This window comes from Manis pentadactyla, chromosome 10 (genome assembly GCF_030020395.1).
Source record: "Manis pentadactyla isolate mManPen7 chromosome 10, mManPen7.hap1, whole genome shotgun sequence".
Taxonomy (NCBI): Eukaryota; Metazoa; Chordata; class Mammalia; order Pholidota; family Manidae; genus Manis; species Manis pentadactyla.
Genome location: NC_080028.1, coordinates 56,566,341 through 56,585,530, shown reverse-complemented (window position 1 = coordinate 56,585,530; position 19,190 = coordinate 56,566,341). Strand labels below are relative to the sequence as shown.

General features: G+C 40.6%; 1 protein-coding gene across 8 annotated transcripts in view; it reads right to left on the bottom strand.

The window, feature by feature from the left end:
- Positions 1-3,610: 3,610 nt before the first annotated feature.
- Positions 3,611-19,190, bottom strand: part of SRGAP1 (SLIT-ROBO Rho GTPase activating protein 1) — a 281,990-nt gene continuing 266,410 nt past the window's right edge. For all 8 annotated transcript variants that reach the window (XM_036894920.2, XM_036894915.2, XM_036894919.2 and 5 more), the window contains 4 exons: positions 14,087-14,267; positions 12,866-13,000; positions 12,372-12,711; positions 3,611-8,588 (listed from right to left, as the gene is read on the bottom strand). In XM_036894920.2, coding sequence (XP_036750815.2) covers positions 8,211-8,588; positions 12,372-12,711; positions 12,866-13,000; positions 14,087-14,267 — 1,034 coding nt within the window. In that variant the 3' untranslated portion in view covers positions 3,611-8,210. The remainder of the gene's footprint in view (positions 8,589-12,371; positions 12,712-12,865; positions 13,001-14,086; positions 14,268-19,190) is intronic.

The following is a 19,190-nucleotide window of genomic DNA, read 5'->3' as shown; positions in this document are numbered from 1 at the left end:
CAGTAGATTTTTTAAACTCGCAACCTGCATTTGACCCACAGATGAATTCCTATTTGAAATTTCATTTATTTAATGTAAATTATTCCCAGAGCCCAGAGGTGATTATTCTCAGCACATAATCAGATACATTTGAAATTCCCCACATAGATCACTGGGGATACTGGTTTCTATGGCTGTGAAGCTTCCTGTTTTTTCCCTCATTAATATATCCCATTCTAAACAGCCCATCTTACAGCTTTTCTTTTTCCAAGGGAAAATTCATGAGCTATTATGGATGGCCATTCTACTTATTCGTTTGGGTCAAGTGTTTTATTTATTCTGTAAGCATTTGTCATTGTGGGCAAAAAGGATGGTTAACTATTAACATATTTAAAACAACATGTTTAAAAAAGTTTTGTTTGTTCAATGAGTGCTAATTTTTTTGTTTTGCTTTTTAAGAAAGATGAATAGCAGGAGTGCAGATAATTATTGCAAAGGGGAGACAAGGGACCCCGGAAAGCTCTGTAGGAGGCTACTGCAATAGCTGAGGCAAAAAGGAATAGAACATAGAATAAGGTTAAAGGAGAGATAAGTCAGTAAAAGAGATTGGATATGGGGGTGCAGGATGTTTTGGAATGAAAGAAAGTGATTTTAGGGTTTGGGTCTGTTGAGTTTAGGTGCTGAGGAAAATCTCCGCTGATGTTCTGCTGAAACCATAGGGAGACAGACACATGAGATTCAGGACAAAGAAGTGAGTATTTCCACTCTGGAAACACGGGTGTGCATTTTAACAAAGATTGCCAAGAATTCAGATTGAACCTATCATTTACCTATTACATTGGCAAAGAAACAAATGACAACATTTTAAGCCTGTACTGTGTACACTTTCACATTGCTGGCACTGGTGTAAATTTGTGCACTCTTTCTGGAAAACAGGTTGTCAATATTTATCATGAGCCTTTGAGATGCTCTGTCCGCTGACTCAGTTATTTCACTTTTTGGAGTCAGTGTTAAATTAATGATCCAAAATGCAGACTGATTATATAGAGAGTTGCTCACTACAATGTAATATTCAATTGAAAAAATGAAGCCTACAAACAAGCTCACTCAGTAAGAAAATGATTCAAGTGTAGCATGTTCATATGCTAGCAGCCATTAAACATTTTTTTTTGTATTAAATTTTTGTTTGTAAGAAATGCTTACCGAGCCTTGGGAGAAAAACCCAACAAGGATATACAATTATATACAGAATAAGAATTCAACTCTGCCAAAAATAAGCCTAGTGTAAGGATAGAAAAAATACACTAACATGTCACTGTGGATTACTTGTTTGGGAAATTGAGGCATGAGTTGGTGATTTATGAAGTCCAGTAACTGAGTTTGAATTGGGATCAAATAATATATTTTTTCTTATTTAAAGTTTCTTCCCCCTCTTCTCAAAATGCATCTGCTAATGTTCAGTTACTAATGCAATAATAATCTTTGGCTCATAGGCCATACCTTCTATTACAAATCCTGACCATGTTGCTCTTTTTTAATGGATGCAGTCCATCAAAGGCCTAGAACCCCAAATCTCATTTTCAAGTTAGTTAATATCACATCATTGCACAATTTCACATATGCCACCAGACTATTGATGATGCCTCCCACACCCTTAGCTTGCAGATATGATGATCTACTTTTATTTCAAGGGACATTTTTACACAAGAAATTCCCCATATTCTTTGGATATGTTAAAGACAAAAGATTAGCATCATGAATCATTGGGGAGAGGGTAATTTATCATTAGGGCTCATTTCAGCTGCACAGGCAAGCGGCTAAAAGAAAGCCAGTCACCCCCAGGAGCACATCTGATGAGTATGAAGAATGTACTCATGGGCTTCCAGAACTGAACTGCAAATATTCTAGAGCTGGAGAAGTGGTGAGTCACACCTCAACTTCCTTCCAGGTATTAATGCTGAACAAAGCATGTTGTTTCAGGGCTCCAGGAGGGGCAATCTCTGTCTCTGTCTCACACACACACACATTGATATCCAGCCCAGTCCCAGCTCTGCAGCCTCTCTTCTTGAGAACTAACCTCGATAAAATGACTTTTTAAAAAAAGTTATAGAGGCCAGTGTTTTATCTCCTATAGATAAAGGCTGCTGAAGAACTGTACCATGATTATTTCCCAAAGGTATACTGACCATATTCCAAAAATCCAAATGGGGATATATGGCCAGTGGAATGGAATTTGCCATAGGTTTTTGCCTTCTAGGACTTTTTGGCGCTTTAGATCAAGTGTGGGGAATTTTCCGCCTTAGAGGAGTCCCAACAATCCAGGGCAGAAGCCAGAAAACTCCCCTTTCCTGCCTTCCTGATATTTTTACAGGGAGCTGCTGTGTTAACAGTGAGAACTGACTCATACACACCCACATGGGGCGACTCCAGGAGCGAGGGCTATGATGAGGCAGGAGCACGCAGGAGAGCTGCGGCACAGTATCAGTGAGGGAGATGTGGGGCGGTGGGGTCCCTCCTGGAACAGCCCATCTGGGCATTTGTTCCACAGGTCTCTAAATCCAACTCTCCAGTCCTAAAGTGGCTCCACATGTTTTCAGGTTGGCCTTCCAGTCAGTGACTTAGTTCAATGTCATTCCATCGTATTTTGGAAAAACATTTAACAGGTACTCCCCAACCCATTTGTCCATTTTTAAAGATTTCTGCATACAATACCAAAGTTTAATGAGGAAATACTAAAATATCGAGCATATTCATGTAACAGAATTCTATACAGCAGTAAAAATGGAAAAAAATTAAACTACTGTTACATGTAACAACATGGCCAACTCTCACAAGCATAAATTTCATCAGAAGCAGCCAGACACAAAATGTACATACTATGAGTCCATTTAAAGAATGTTAGAAAGACAGGCAAAACCAAACCACGGTGTATTAACTCTGGAGAGGCACAAGCCTCCCTTGGGCAAGGCTGACACACATGTACTGTTTCTTCATCCGGGTGTGGATACATGATGAGTGTTACTTTGTGAAAAACTCACACTGTGTACTTTCTTGTATGTACTTTATACTTCAATAAAGTTTTTATCACTGGATTCATGTCATCTTTTTTACTTCACATCTCATCAATAATACAGCACATTGCTGATAGTTTTACAAAGCTATTATGTATTACTAGACCTCAGAAAATACTTAAAAAATAATATCAATACATGAATTCGAAAATAGTCTATACCCAGGGACTGCACTTCAATTTACTCAAGAAAAGATCAGCTTTGCAAGGTTTACTCTGCCGGAGCCCTTCTCAGAGGGAAGAGTTCAGTCTGGCGAGTGCTCAGGATTGTGCCGCCCCGATCCCTCCTCCCCACTGCACAGGGTTCTCCAGATCATGCCTCTGAGAAACCCTAGCTTCGTGGACAAGGCCCTGTGCACGAGGTCACTCCCTTTCAAATTCACAAAAATGAAAGTGAGAAAAAAAAATGAAAGTGAGATAAAAACATTTTTTTAAAAAAAGGTAGTTTCACATTATTTAATGCAACTCGATGCGGGGACCGGCGGTGGGCGGCAAATAGAGATTCGAAAAAGAAAGGAACACCATAGAAAACCACATCGTATCGGAAGAAGACAAAGCCAGCCAGAACTATCTTATTTATTATAAAGATACACCGTGAAGAACAGACCTGACTGTATACCGAAGCCTGGGATGGTACATGCCAAAATGTACAGTACTATACATAAAAGTGCACTGTCACAACAGGTTAACAAAACATCTTTTTTTCTTCCAGAAGTGTAAAAGCATCCCCCTCTCTGCTCACCTCAGGTAAGAGGGAGCGGTGTCAGGCCGCAGAGGGGCGAACACGAGGCGGCAGCGGGGCGGAGGGCCGGGAAAGGCACGGTCACGGCCATGAGGAAGGCGACAGTCTGAGGACCGACCGGGAGGCGAGACGGGGGACACCAAGCACCGTGGCCAGGCGCAGGGGGAGGCTGGGCAGAGAGCAAGGGGCGGGAGCAAGAGGAAAGAGCAAGGCTAAAACTCCTCTAAAATAGAAAGGCACTTTCACGTGTACATACTACGGATGTACATCGACACGATTAGGGAACAGTCACACGCAGGAGGCTACCAGTACTGCAGTTGATCAACCCACAGGAAAGGACAACACTGATTTCATTACGTGGCAGGAGTTACCCCTAAGCCCCTAGTTCAATAGCAGTCTCTCCTGTTACACAGCCACTTACTCTACTTTAAATGTCTATAAGAACCATCACACTACACACTGAACTTGGATGAATGCTCTAAGGGGGGCATTCACAAACGCACGGTTTAGATATTTTCTTTTACTACAGTTTCTAAGATAAGCATTATGGATCCAGTACAATTATTAAACATACAAATTTCCCTACATAATTTAAAGATACAGGTACCCAGCTCCAGGACACCAGAGGTTTTTCTTTTTTTAAAAGTGTGCTAGGGTAAGTGAAAGCTCAATTTCCAGTTTGTTTTACCGATCTGAACAAAGCTGTGCCATGCGTCACCCAGGACCCAGCCTGATGCCCAGCCCTGCTGGAGGAGGGCTCTTTGGCTGGGCGGGGGCTTGGTTTGGAGGAGGGAGCTTTTTTACACAAGGGTAGAGCCTTCACTGCTAAGCTGCTCCCTGGCTTGGGGTCTTTGCGGTGGGTAACTCAGAACAAGACTCAGTCCCAAGTGCTTTTCTTGCATTCAGGGTCTCTCACTACTGTGGTCAGGAATAAATGAAGGTCATTCCACATCTGATGTCTTCTAGACCCCTCAACAGATCCATACACTCTAATGCTGGGTTTCAGAGGCTGTCATTCCTAAGTGCTGAGGAGACCACAACCATCCCCGCTTTACTACAAGTCTTACTTTGGAAATAGCAAGTGTACAAAGACAGAAAACTCCTAATTGATAGTTTAATCCTTGCAACTCTTTATCCATTGACAACTGTTCCCATTCACTGCAGTTGATTAAGTGGGACTCTGCTGTAAATCTGTCTATGTAGGGCTCCAGGGGCACAGAAGTCAGGGTTACATTGTGTGAAAATGTGCAAAACAGTTGCAGCAATGGTGTTGACACTGAACCTGAATATGGTGCTCTACAGTGGGCTATTGAACAGGTTGAAACAACTTATAGAATATGCATCAGAAAATGTGTACTAAGTATCTTTCTCTCTATCCTAACAACCCACTGCCAACATCCCCACCCAAACCAAGAAAGATCAACTTGGTAAACCTACTTCAGTGAGTTCTATGAATGGGATATGGACATAGAGGTGTAGCAGCTTTGAATGCATATTCTTGTGTAAATGGAGTCAGGTGACCTTTGTAGAACCATCATTTACCCACCATCAAATTGACCACCTTCCCAAACTGTGCGCAAGGAATGACAAGATCCTTGAAACTGGGGCCATAACATCTTAAGGACTCATTTTCTCTCCTCTCCCCACTGGTTGCGCCTTCCTGCCTCCCCATTGCGTGCTATACCTATGGCTGTAAAGAAGGCATGTACCAGGCGAACCCTCTCAGAGGCTGAAGCTTTTATGGAGCTTACTGGGTGTCATTTTGGATCCTTTGTGAAGTGGCCACCTTGTCTCATCCCTGGAACCTAAAGACTAAGGACAGGCGAGTCCTTACTGAGTACTCACTCTGAGGTAACATCCTTCATGGGAATTGGAAAAAGAAAGTCTCAGCATTACAACAGGGGTAAAGGGAGAAAACAGAGAGAATAGAGACAAGTAAAGTAAGGACTAACAGGAAGGTGTTAGAAGCTGTTTTCTGGAAGAAGGTGCAGCCTTTGAGGCTCTGAGGGGCTGGAGCAGCATGTCCTCAGCCACTCAAGGCGGCAGTCCTGACCTGGCATAGGAAGGCAGTTCTCATTCCATTGCAGGTGTAAACACCAAAGACAGGACACACGGGAGGATTACCAGTGACAAGCCTGAAGAAATGCGCTTGCAGAAGGGGTAAGATCTGAAATGCTAATGTTAAAGCTTGTTAAAGATTCCCTGACCCCACCAACAAATTATTATATAAATTTTAACACCTCTGACCTTGTCATGCCCTGTTAACATCTTACTCTTCCATCAAAGATGGAAAATGGTTTTTAAGAATCCTTATTTACTTTCTAAAAGATTTAAAGTCCCCCCTCCCCATTACTTCCACCTTTATTTCTGGTCCTGTTTCCCCATTTAGTGATAGAGAATTAGAAATCGAAGTACAATTGGGAAAGAACTGGGGAGGTAATTTAGAAAAGTTGAAGTTTCCTAGGGAATTTGGGAGATTGTTTACAAGGCTTAAATGCCTCTCAGAGCTTAGCTCTGGCTGGGTCTCCATGCTATTCAACTGAAGGACCTCTGAAGCTCGAGAGAAATAATGAGGGGTTGGACAAGATGCTGAGTTGGGCATCTTTTTCAAAATTGGCAAAAAGGATGGCTTAGAAAACTCAGAGGTTTAAAAGTTTACCATATATGGCAATACTTGACCAGTGTTTTCCTTAGTCAATCCATTTATGAATTTCGGCTGCAGGTAAGCAACCAGCAGTGTTAACTTTGAGAGGTAACAACAATCTCTCATTGATTTAATCTCTCTCTGCATTAGGATTAGATTGGCAAATGGGAGGCAGAGATCAAAGTAACGATCTTGATTTTTAGTAGACCCTCATTTTGCATGATGCATTCACCAATGGATTGGGAAGTTAAAGTCCATGCTGTAAAACTCTCACATGGGCATGAAATTGGCTGCCAGTTTGAAACCATACCTAGAAGGCAATCAACAGTGGTCCAGAGAGATTAGTTCTGGGCCATCTATTTTTCTTAAAAAAAAAAAAAAAGGTCTTCATTAGTAAGTTCAATGATAGAGTAGAAAAAGACGCTTACAGGTTTGCAGATATAAACTGCTGCTGGTAGGACAGTGGTGATTTGTACCTTAGTAAAAACAACAGAATCCAAAGCCATCTTTTTAAGATAGAGGGAAAATATAAATATGGGCAAAAGAAAAATTGTCTATCTGCTAGGATGTCAGAGAAAGAGGGTCCCTAATGGAGCTCACCTGTATATAGAGACCACATGAAAAAAAAAAAAGAAAAAGGTCATGGTTCCACGGTGTAGAATTGGGAGGGGCTCTCTTGGAACCATGAGCTAATCCTCCCACTCTGGCCAGCACCACAGCCAGTTCTAGTTTGGCTCAAAGAGGCAAACGGAGAGGAGAGCTGGGGATTCGATTTAGCATCATCAGGCCTCTGCAGTGCATTTAAAGGAACCACGGTCACTGAGTCAGGGGGAGAGAAGGCTGAGTAAACCCCGGGCTGGGTGCTGCTTGCTCCGTCCATTTCCACAGAGAGCACTGGGATCTAGGGGAGCTAGCAGCATTTTCTAGGCAGTTATTAACAACAGATCTGTGAAGGAATTGTGGAGGAGTGTAAGCAGAACGTCTTTGAAATGTGGCTGCTCTAGACCTTTGTGAATGCAGGGAATGGTTTTTGGAAATCTTTCGGGGCCTGGTCCAACTCTCGGAAGGAGTCACAGCACTAGCTCTGGGGACCGTCTGTCTCTCCTTTCCCAGTTTCAGTTCAAGCTGTCACAGCAGAGGTTCTACCTCTTTCCACTAGGCCTTCAGCCTGGAGCCAGGTAAGTAACATTATGAAAGAGGCCACCACCCAACTCATTCAGGCGATGGTCTGCAAGTCCCACGCAGACCATCCCGCTGTGGTAACTGCAAATGTTTAGCCTGAGCTGGCCCATGGCCCATGGCATGGGATCAGATGTGCTGTCAGCTACCAAACAATGCCATTACCACCTTGCAGCCATCCCCCCAAGTGCCACAGAGCAACACTGCTTATATTCCAAGGCCTGGGACTCAGCTTCTCATGCCTTCAGAGCCAGACACTTCTGACTCGGTCGAGCTATGCTACACCTGACGCACTCTAGGGGGTGGAGAGCAGAGCAGGGTGGCTTCTGGGGTGAGTGGTGCAGCATTGGATTTTCAAGTCTAAGTATTCTTAAAAATGACATATGTCCAGTTATTTAAAAAAAAAAAGAAATTACAAAATACAAATGCCTGTGTTAACTTGGCTAATCTCAAGATGTTACATTTGAGAACATAGAAAATCCAGAAGATCTCCAGTTATAAGCACGAAACTAAGGAAAGTTATGGATCACTGACTTTTGTCACTAATCCGCATTCTCTTTTAATCACCTCCCCGTATGACCTTGCTCTGCTGGATTTCACATTGTGCAAGACTTGTCTGTGGGAGCCTGGGCAGGGGTGGCAGGTCCTACGGTCGGGTTTGTTTTTGGAAGAACAGCAGGTTTTGGCCGAAGGGCTGGGGGCTTCAGCTGCACGCCCATTCTGGGCGCCACCAAAGGCTTGAAAGTACTCATTGTGTCACTGGAGGAGCTAGTGCTACGTCGAATCTGAGGCTCCGAGCTCCTGAGGGCAACGTTGTGCAAAGGGCTGAGAGACTCAGTGGAAGTGGCTGGGGTGGGAGAGTTTTTCACTTGTTCTAAGGTGTCCAGCACCACATCGGGGGCGTGCTTTGCTGTACTCTGTCTCTCCAGTTCTCGGAGCTCATTCAAAGCAGTGTTCATTGTCTCTTCGATATCCTGTTGGAAAATAACCAGAGAGAGAGAGACAGGAGAGACAGGTAATTAACACTGATGTATAGAAACCTATCTCCTTCATCTCAAAGATAACAGGCCAGCAAAAAGCATGAATGTTTTAATTCCCTAGGCTGTAGAATGTATCAACATAATGCCGTCTCACACATTCTGGAGACCAAGATGCAATAGCTCATGGAGCCATACATCAGACATGTGCCATTCTAAGGCACTAGGGAGTCTTCTAGTGGTTTCTACCTTACAAGTGGACTTATTACAAATAACTCTGTTTCAACATACAGTAAAGGCTGAAACTTAGATACTGCAACAATTTCACAAGAAATAAACGTGAAGAGGAATGAAAAATCAGCTTTCTTTCATTCATTCAACAGTTTTTGAGCACTTACTATAGACTTCACTAACTCCTAGCAGTTCTACAAAACTTAAGCCTTCCCCTGATGTTCTTGTCAGTGGATGTCAACAGAAGCAGTAATGCCCCATGGGGTCATTTTTGTAATATAGGGTGTAACTTTTTTTATTGAAGTATCGTTGACACACAATCTTATATTGGTTTCAAGAATACAACACAGTGGTCCAACAGTTACACATATTCTTAAATCCTCACCCCCACTAGTGTAGTTACTACCTGTCAACATAGGAAGATGTTACAGAATCATTGGCTATATTCTCCATGCTGTACTACCATCCCCACCACCAACTTATATTATGATTGAGAATTTCTGTGACCCTTTATCTTCCTCCCCCTCCCCTTCCCCATTCACCCCAACCCATCCCCCTTGGTAATCCCAAGTCACTTCTCACTGTCTACGCATCTACTGCTATTTTGGTCACTTTGTTTTGCCTTGTTTTTCTATTGCACAAGGGTGTATGTATTTTTAAATGTCACAATAATGGGGTGGCATTATTGGCATTTGGTAAGCAGGGGCCACACATACTAGATACCTTGCAAGTGTTCTGGATAGTTTATATAAATGCTTTGTCCTGCATCCTGTTCAACTTCTGAATGTCCTTCAGATACTTATGCAGGTGAGAATCTTGTTTATAATAATCTGAGCTAGACGCTAACTCTTTTTTATATATAAACACAAAGTATTTTTTTCATGGTGTAAAGTTTCCTAGGGCTGCAGCTATCATGTAAGTTATGCTTTGTTTTGATTAGAACTGTATGACCGAGCATTGTCTGCCATTTTAGACACTCACATCACTCATGGGAACATCTTTTATGGAATTTAAGACTGATGAAGTTAGTATTCTTCCTATCGATGTGCATTTTAATTGTCTTTATGGTAATTCTACATGTAAGTGCAAGCATCTTATGACTTAGTCGTCTAATATACTCAAACATTAACTGAGCTACATTTATTTTAGTATGTATTTCCTTTTATTTTTCCTTTATATATTTAGAACTTTATCTGTTTTTTCAAATTAGGTATATCACCTATCACTTTATTTCAGATAGTAAAGGGGGAATTACAAAATGTTTGTTTCACACAGGTGGAGTGCGCTCCATTGACAGATGAATAGATAAGCAAAATGTGGTCTGTTCAATGGAATATTATTCAGTTTTGAAAAGAAAGGCAATCTGCCAGATGCTACAACATGGAATAAATCTTGAGGACATTAACTGAAATAAACCAGTCAGAAAAAGACAAATACTGTAGGTTTCCACTTGTATGAGATAGTCACATTCCTAGAAGCTGAAAGCAGGATGGTGATGGCCAGGCACTGGCGAAAGTTGGGGAAAGGGGAGCTGTCCCTTCAATGGACATACAGTTTCAGTTTTGCAAGATGGAAAAGTTCTGGAGACCTGTTTCACAAAAATGTGAATATATTTTACTGAAACACAAAGTAAAAAATGATGAACATGGTACATTTTATGTTATACGCCCATATACAAAAGGTGGAGCATGTGTGAGGGTGGGCAAGAACCGCTGCCCTGCTCAGATTGATATGCCTTTGCTCTATATTCCCAGAGCTTCTTTCTGCTCACCTGGAGCATAAATTTAGGGTTCTGCATGAGAGTAACTGATTTCCATATCTGTCTCCCTCACTGGACTGGAAATGCCTTCAGGCAGCAGCTGCCTATTGATTTAACTGCACCCATAAAGCCTAGAGCAGGACCTGGCGTACAGTGTTTAACAAAAGTTTGCTAAACGATTAAACCAAGACACGATGGTCACATATGGATATTGTAGTTTTTACACAAGCTGCATCAGGGATTCCACTGATTTATTTAATAAAAGAACTGGCACGTTTTTTGTATGAACACCATGAGAGCAGGCTTACTTGCCCTCCTGGGAAAATCTGAAGAGGAGAGATGGAAAGATAAATAAAGGACACAGCTGGAAGCTATTCTGTGAGGCTGACATCACTTTTCAAGTGATTATTTTCATATGTGACTTCCATTTGATGCTAAACATATGGATTATTTTACAAGTATTTGCTCTAGAGAATGTGCTGAGCCTGGTTTATCTGTTTAAGTTTTTGTTTTTATGATTTACAATTAAAAGATTTCCTGGTTCTAGAAGCAAACAGACCTTATTATGCCTTCCTACCTTCAAACTTCTAATTCCCTCTCTCTCCAACCTAAATCCTGTTTCACATACTTTTTTTAAGCAGTGATGTTATGGATTTTGCAAATCGTTAAATTCGGCTGTAGTTGAATATCACTGGTTCTAAATAGGCCTCAAAGGGCCCTGCATAGTATTGTGAAATAGAGAAAACCAAAAAGGTCAAAAGTTTTTTATTTTTGCTGAGAAACTGTTGTATACTTAAAATTGGTTTAATTTTTAAAACACATGAAACTCCTCGCGATCTAATTTGCTATCCAAAATTCTCTTTAGTTTGGGACACAGAAAATAGCTTGGAAATTTGTCATATCAGTGCAGTGCAAGTTTCCTTGGGTGCTTTTTATTAGAAATAATCCATTTTAATGCTTTACCACGTTTGTTTCTTTCATTTCTCATTCACTTTCTGTTTTGATCAATCTAGTCCATTTTTAAGCTTCAGTAACAGCCAGAAGATGCTTTAGATTACTCAAATGGCAAGCCCTGGATCTGTTTTCACCTCTTTTGTCATAGATGATACACATATTTCCTGATGGCTTCTGCTGCAAAAAGAACTTGAGGGAAAAATGGTAGAAGGATGGGAAAAATCCATTAATACTGTTTTACCTTCACTCTGTCCATTCTCATCATTAGAAAAAAAACTACAAGGTCCTTTTCTGCAGTAACTGTTGGGAAGTGAAGACATGTGTGCATTCAGGACTGACAAAGAGCCAGACTTGCTGTTGTTCTTCAAATGGCTCACCACTCTTTCTCATATTATTTATTGGCTAGTTCATCATTTCCTAAGTTGAAAGTGTCATCTTTATCAGATGCTACGTTTTTCCATTTCTGGGCTCTCCATTCAGTCCCATCAATATGTTTGTGTACTGTCTTTAGCATGCATTTGGGGCTGGTAGGGTACACCTTCCTCACTGTTCTCTTTCAGAATTTTCCTGGCTGTGTAGTAATGAGGCATTTGAATACTCTGGGTCCTACCTTCTGCCGTGTCTCTGTTTAAAACAATATTAACCTAATACACTTGGTCCTTACAGTAACAGATGGTTTTTCAAAAAGAGACCTATAGTCAGGCCTTAAAGAATGGGCTAATTTCCTCGATGTTTTCATTAGTTGGTTCTATACAAAAAAATTTGGCTACAGAAAGTAAACCCTGTTACACCTCCTTCATCACATCACGTACTGAGCCTTCCACTAAGGCATCTACCTGAGCAATCGTCTCTGGGTCCAGTGGCTTGTGGTCATTGAAGCCTGAGTACTGCCCTGATGATGTGGACCTTCTAATGGGAGGGCTGTCGATCTTCTTGAGGGAGTCGTGCCGGCTGATGTTGGTCAGACTGCCATGGCCTGGCCGGCGCCTCCTCTCAGGACTGTCACTGTTGAGGCCTCGGTTCTGCAGCAGGCCCCGGGGGTGACTGGCCAGGCTTGGGGACCCCAGGTCAACTGAGGAGTTGGAAAGAGCGTGTGGAGGGTGAAGGGGGCAATGGCCATCACTGGTCCTGCCAGGGCGCCTTACAGGAGGGGGTGGCTCTCCTCTTTTTCTTTGTCTGGATGTGCAGAGAGAGAGAGAGAGAGAGAGAGAGAGAAAAAATTGGTAAGCTTATCACACTGGTAATACTGCAAGGCTGCAGGGAGCATGGCTTCTCACAGCCCCAGAAAAGTGGAGGTTTGGGAACCTGACTGCAGGTAGACTCCACTTACCTGGCTAAACAGCCATCAGGATGCCGGTCTGTTGGCGAGTTCATGTCCTTGGATGAAGACTTGTCTTCAGTGACTGGTCCGCTGCTGGCCTCACTGTCAGCTTTTTGGCTCAGAGTGTCTGAAAACGTATCATCCCTGAAACAGGGGGCATTGAGCGTGGGTCTTTGTGATATGATTAGGGACAAAGAAATTACTGATGGCATTTATGTGACACATCTTTCTCTTATGAACATAACTTTTTTCTTTTTATTATAAAAATAATATAATTTTATTGCAGATATGTCGGAAAATTCAGATATACAAAAAAGAGTGAAGTAACAATTACCCATAATATGCAATAACACCCAGAGATAACTGCTGTAAGTATTTTGGCATATATCCTTCTACACTTTCTTTCTGTGCCTGGGATACATATTGATGAGTATGTGCATATATAGGTGTGGTATTTATACTATAGATACTTATATTTTATGTACTATAAATATATATATGACTACATGTCTGTATATACATACATGATATTTCTGGGATTCTGAGATGCCCATTTTCTTGCGTGTAAAATTAGGCCGAGTAATCTAATCACTGTATACATTTTATGTGGCATATTTCTCTTTTCCTTTAAAAACTGCTCTTAAATTGGTGCTGCACTATGAATATTGTATTGACAAAAATAGGGATCATATCATACATATTATCTGGTAACCTGTTTCTTTCACTTAATATAATAAGACAATCTTCCCATCTGTAAATCTTTTTGAAATCAGAACTTTCTCATTAGTAAACCAAAACAAAAAAGGCCTGGACTAGAGATGATTCTCTTTAGACTTCAGGTCGGTATCCTCCCTCTAGGGAATCTGGAATTGAAACACTAGCCAGATACCAAGAGAAGAGCACCACTGATTTGGGAATTAGCGTCCCTTCAGCTCTTAAGGCTATTCTCTGCATAGGTTATTTTTCTAAGAACCTGAAAGCTTCAACAGGCGTCTCTCACTAGCCTTTGCTCCAAAACCTTCTAGAAGAGTTTGGGAAACGAAAACCTGCTGGCCCTGAGGTCCTGGTGACAAAGACCCATTGGCAAGGTGAAGAAGTGCCCATCTCGGCAGTTTTAGCTCTGTAATCCCGCCAGCTCTTTTCTCCCCAGACCCAGGTCAGTTTGAGAACAATGGCTGGAGTCCTCTGCTGGGAGGCATCTGGCCATCGGAGCCAGGATGGACTACTCACAGGTCCTGCACAACTATGTACTGGTGCGGCACGAGCCCATCAATCCCGTTGTGCCGTCCTTCCCACCAGTCCTCAGACGCGCGGTGGTACAACAGCAGCGAGGCCCCCTTCTTGAAGGACAGTTCTCTGGCTGATCGCCCAACATAGTCAAACTTAGCTATTGCTTCTATTGGCTCACACTCTGCAGAGAACACACCACAAAATGGTGAGGGACACAGGTGCTAGGAAGGCATGATATGCTTTCTGAAAGGTTTATATGAGGCCTTAGAAATAAACAAGGCCATTTTAATATCCAGAGTGAACAATGGGATAAATGAATCACCCAGACTGGAGAAAATAAGGCTGTTAAATGAGATTTAGAAAAACATTCTCTTGCTGTCATCAGTATTTCAGGCAAAGAAAAACTGAATAGTAGGTCTTAATTTCCACAGCCTCTTACTAGAGATATAATGACAATCTAATAAAAAATATTTAAAATATTTGCAATATGATATATAAGATCTCTTCTTGGGTTGTAATATCCTCCACAATTACTCCAATATTATCTTGACATTGATGGGGTTCCCTTGCAACATGTTAATACCATTTATAACATGGAAAAAAATCACTATCCCAGAAAACTAGGAAGTTTGAGCTTTATTTGCTTGTTTAAAAAATATCAAGTATATAAAAGGCACCACATTAAATACTATTTAAGTACATTTAATTTCCTCATGCACTTTATATACACTATCAAATCTTCACATTACCACCAGCAGTACAGACAACTTTGTTTCTGCTACTATCAGTAACAAATTTGGGATGTTACCTATGAAGCAAACATATCTTAGACCATCCTGTACCCAAATTAAAAGAACACACTAAAAAATTGTATTTGCTAGTGATCAAAAGATGTTCGAGGGAATTACAGTGAGTGAAAAACGCCAGTCTCAAAAGATAACATACTGTATGATTCAATTTATATGGCATGCTTGAAATGGTGTACTAATCGAGATGGAGACTAGACTAGTGGTTGCCAGACAGGGGTGGGGGCGGTGACAGAAGGAAATGGCTACAGCTCTGTAAGAGTAGCACAAAGGATCCTGGTGAGGGAACCGTTTTCTGTCATAACTATGTGGTCACAGAAATCTACACGCGATAATACTGTATAGAACTAAGTAAACACACACACCAAGGAGGGTGTGTAAAACTGGCCAGATGTGAACAGGCAGATGGATTGCATCAGCATCCGTTTCCAGGCTGTGATATTATAGGCTCTCTCTGTATTACTTCTTACTATAATGAACTCAAAGTGAAAAGTCAAAAATTAAGATACTGAACTCTGGGCCTAGAATTGGAGTTTCAGCTCTGACCTTATTCTACCACAAACAGTGAAGGCAAATAAGAGGACAAACTAAGCAAAACAACCGCACGAGGTGCTTTCTGTAATCCACATGTTGCAAGACGCCCTCCAGTTTGGGGCCTTAGGATCTTCCCTCCTGCCTCCCAACATCACCTCATCCCTGCTATGGAGAACAGATGAGTACATGATTAATCAATAATAAACTGAACTGAAAAGGGCCAACATAAGTGGCATATACTTTGAGAAACCTATGTGCTCAGAGAAATAAATCTGTACAATTGGCAGCAACTCATTTGCTAAAAACGGGGCCCGTGTTAGTTTCCCAATACTCTACAGTGCACATAAAGTAGATTAAAACCTTCCTATGCATCAAATAGTTTTTCAGGAAACTGTCTTTTACTTCACTTTGTAACAAACTTTCTCATTTAAAAGACTACTTTTTCCCAAAGTTTACTGCAGTATTTTTGATATCTGTCATACTTAGATGGAATAACTGCACAAGAAATCACTGGGTAGCCAGCTAAGCTTCTTTCTCACTTGATAAATTCAAACATTCTCTAGGACATGCAAGGTAAAAGCATAAACATCAACAAACAGTGAAAAAGCTTAGGTTTTTTACTTCATATGAAGACGTGAGTGAATTTCAGCTACACATTAAAAAAAAAAGCCCTATCTTTTTGCTAGTGACTAATGTTTAAGGTAAATAATATTTCATATTGTACAACCACAACATTATAGTCTGCATGTAGTACATACTTCTCAGCAAAGTAGGTGAAAAATAATTTTAAAACAACAGTTTAAGTTCTGAACAACTGACTCTAACTTTCATATCATATGTTATTTATTGATCTGGTATTCCCACCTAAAATTATATTTCCTTTATTAAAACAATAGGAATAGTAGCTTTATTCAATATGTACAAGTCTGCTTCATAGAGGAGGGAATATAACTTTATATTCAAAGAGACCAACTTTATAGTTTGTTTTAAACTGGCAGATACAGAATAAATCCTGGTTGATCTGAGATGACAGATACCCAATTTTTTACCCCAGTTGTCCCTGGGGGAGAGAAATAAACATGTCCATGCTTTAGGAGACACAAATAATCATATCTATGGATGAATGAAGACACACATGCCAATTTATTAAAAAGATTTTCATGACATGTAATTTGCAGATTCCTATGTGAATGCACCCATGTAATTCAAATTTCTTTTTACTGCAAAAAAAAAAAACCACAACAAAAAAGGAAAGATAACAGCCCATAACATAGTGTATAGCCTGCATACTTGTCAAAGGGAAATGACAAGAGAACCATTAATGCCCTTTAATGCCGTTCAATCATCCATGTCAATGCTGGCCAATGGCTATTTAAGACTTATTTAACAGATATATATGTATTTTTAAAATCATAATTTGATAATCATGCTCTGTGTTCATTAATTTTTCCTTTTATTTTTAAAAAAACTAGCAACAGGATTATCAGACTCAGCTTATTGAATTCAAATGTGGAGAGGTTATGAAAGAATGGCCAGATAAAATTAGGAGTACATTTTATCAGTACTCTTTCTACATCAGCTAGTAGTTCTGAGTAATTTTATTATTTTGACTCTTTCTCCTCCCATGAGAGTCATATCACAGTCAAGTGTCAATCAATAAGCTATTTATACACATCTTAGGCTAGTCAGTGCAGGGCAAATCAATCTCAGGGCATGATGATGCACATGACCCTCTCTATACGAGTCCCACGTCCATTAGGTCCTGCAGAGGCTTTGTGGAACGCTGCTGCTATCGCATTTTCCTGTATGGCTGTTATAATGTTGGTAAAGGGAGAACAAATTCAGTAGAGCTGATTTTCCCACTGCCTGGTGCTATTATGTCTTGTATTTCCATTTCTTGTAGTTTTATACAAAATGCTAGCACATTATGTTTTCTCTCTGGGACATCGCTGTCCCTGACACTTCCCTTCCTCGATCTGTTACCCACTGCCCTTACAGATGATGGTTTTGTCCTGCGTGACAGATTCTCCTTCAGAAATAAAAGCTACTCTCTCTAGAGATACTAGAGAAAAGAAAATACAATATCTGGGGGATCAAAAAGATAATCAATACTCTCGCTAACGTAGTTACAGGACTTCAGAGGCTGGTTGTGGGCAAGGGTATCTGTCCTTTGCAAGCAAATGCTTTTCTTTTCAGCAAAGTCAGGTGGATAGGACTAAAAATGTTATCTGAAACAGAGCCCTTGGCAAAGCTTGTCTTTTGTAGTCAAAAGGTAAGAACAACTGACAGATGGTGAGACTGCTGTTGAGGAAGAGAGAAGGCTAGGGCTCTGTCTGGGCTTTTCCTGCCACTGGGGAAAGCAAGGAAACATGTGGAAAAGTCATTGGTGAAAAAGGAATGAATCACATAGAGACACAAAGAAACTCAAGACAAAAGAATGGGTGGTGGCAGAAGTAGGGCTCAGAGACTTTCAAAATCCACATCACAGAAATAGGAGCTCTCACTTTAAAGAATTTCTTCTAACTTGAGTTCTGAAACTGTCAATTCATCTTACTTTTAAGAACACAAACTCTCCTTCTTTCCTTCCTTCCCTCTCTCCCTTCCTCCTTTCCTCCCTTCCTTACTTCCTTTCTTCTTTAGCAGAGGGTGGACACTAGACACCTTGATCAAACCCCTGCTGAAATCAACTAAAAGTGCTGAGTCAAAAAAAAAAAATCTTTGTAATTACATTAATAAGCTATCTTGACAGTAAGGAATACAAAAGACCAAAAGCACAATGAAAGTCGGAACCCAGAGATGTAAAGCAAGCACTAGAAAATGTGACTCAGCGTGTCTTGAGGGCATTTTCCCTGACTGGTTAACTTAACCTTTCATTTTACACAAAAGACAAGTCCAGGGCCTGCTCAAGGGAAAATCCAAGCCACCCCTGCCCTGCTCCCCACCAACGGATCACACTCTCAGTGTCACAGTGAACTTCCAGTTCTAGAAATCAGCCTCCCTTCTAGCCCTCTAAACTTCTCTATAAATTGGACCCCCCCACCTCCTTCCCACCTATAAACTTAAGGAAACAATCTATGTCAAACCTTGGGATAAATTATCTTTGAGAATCCTAACCACAATTCCAAGCCTCAGACAGTTCTGCAGTTTAAGTCCACATACCTAGGGGGCCTGGAAAACCTCAAGATAAAAATTCAATATGGTTCCACGCTGGTTGTGCCCCACGTAGAAGTAAATGAAAACTCTCTCTGCAGAAATCTACCTTTGACTGAGCGTAAAGGAATTCCTCAGAGTTCCAAGAAATACGTAAAAAATTTACAAAACCCATTGCAAAATAAGAATCAATGAACAAGAGCCGACAAAAAACAAATTCAGGAAGACATTAGATATTAGAATGAACAGACACATAAGTCTAAACAATGGAAAGGATAAATAATAGTAGTAAAGAGCAAAAGAATATAAAATATGTCCAAGTAACAGATATGAAAGTGAACCACAACAGAACTTATAGAAAAAAAATTAAAAATAAAAAACCCAATGAAATAAAATCTTAAAGCAGATTAGTCATAGCTGAAGAGAGAATAAAGGACTCATACATACTGCTAAAGATACTAAGAGAAAACTGACATCTTTATATGTTCATATTAAAAAAGTATTGAAAAGTAATATTAAGCACTAAACTTAAGAAGTTAGAAAACAAAAAAATGATCTCTACAGAGAAGAGTATAAAAGTTTATTGGTGACATTAAGCATCTAGAAGTATGTTT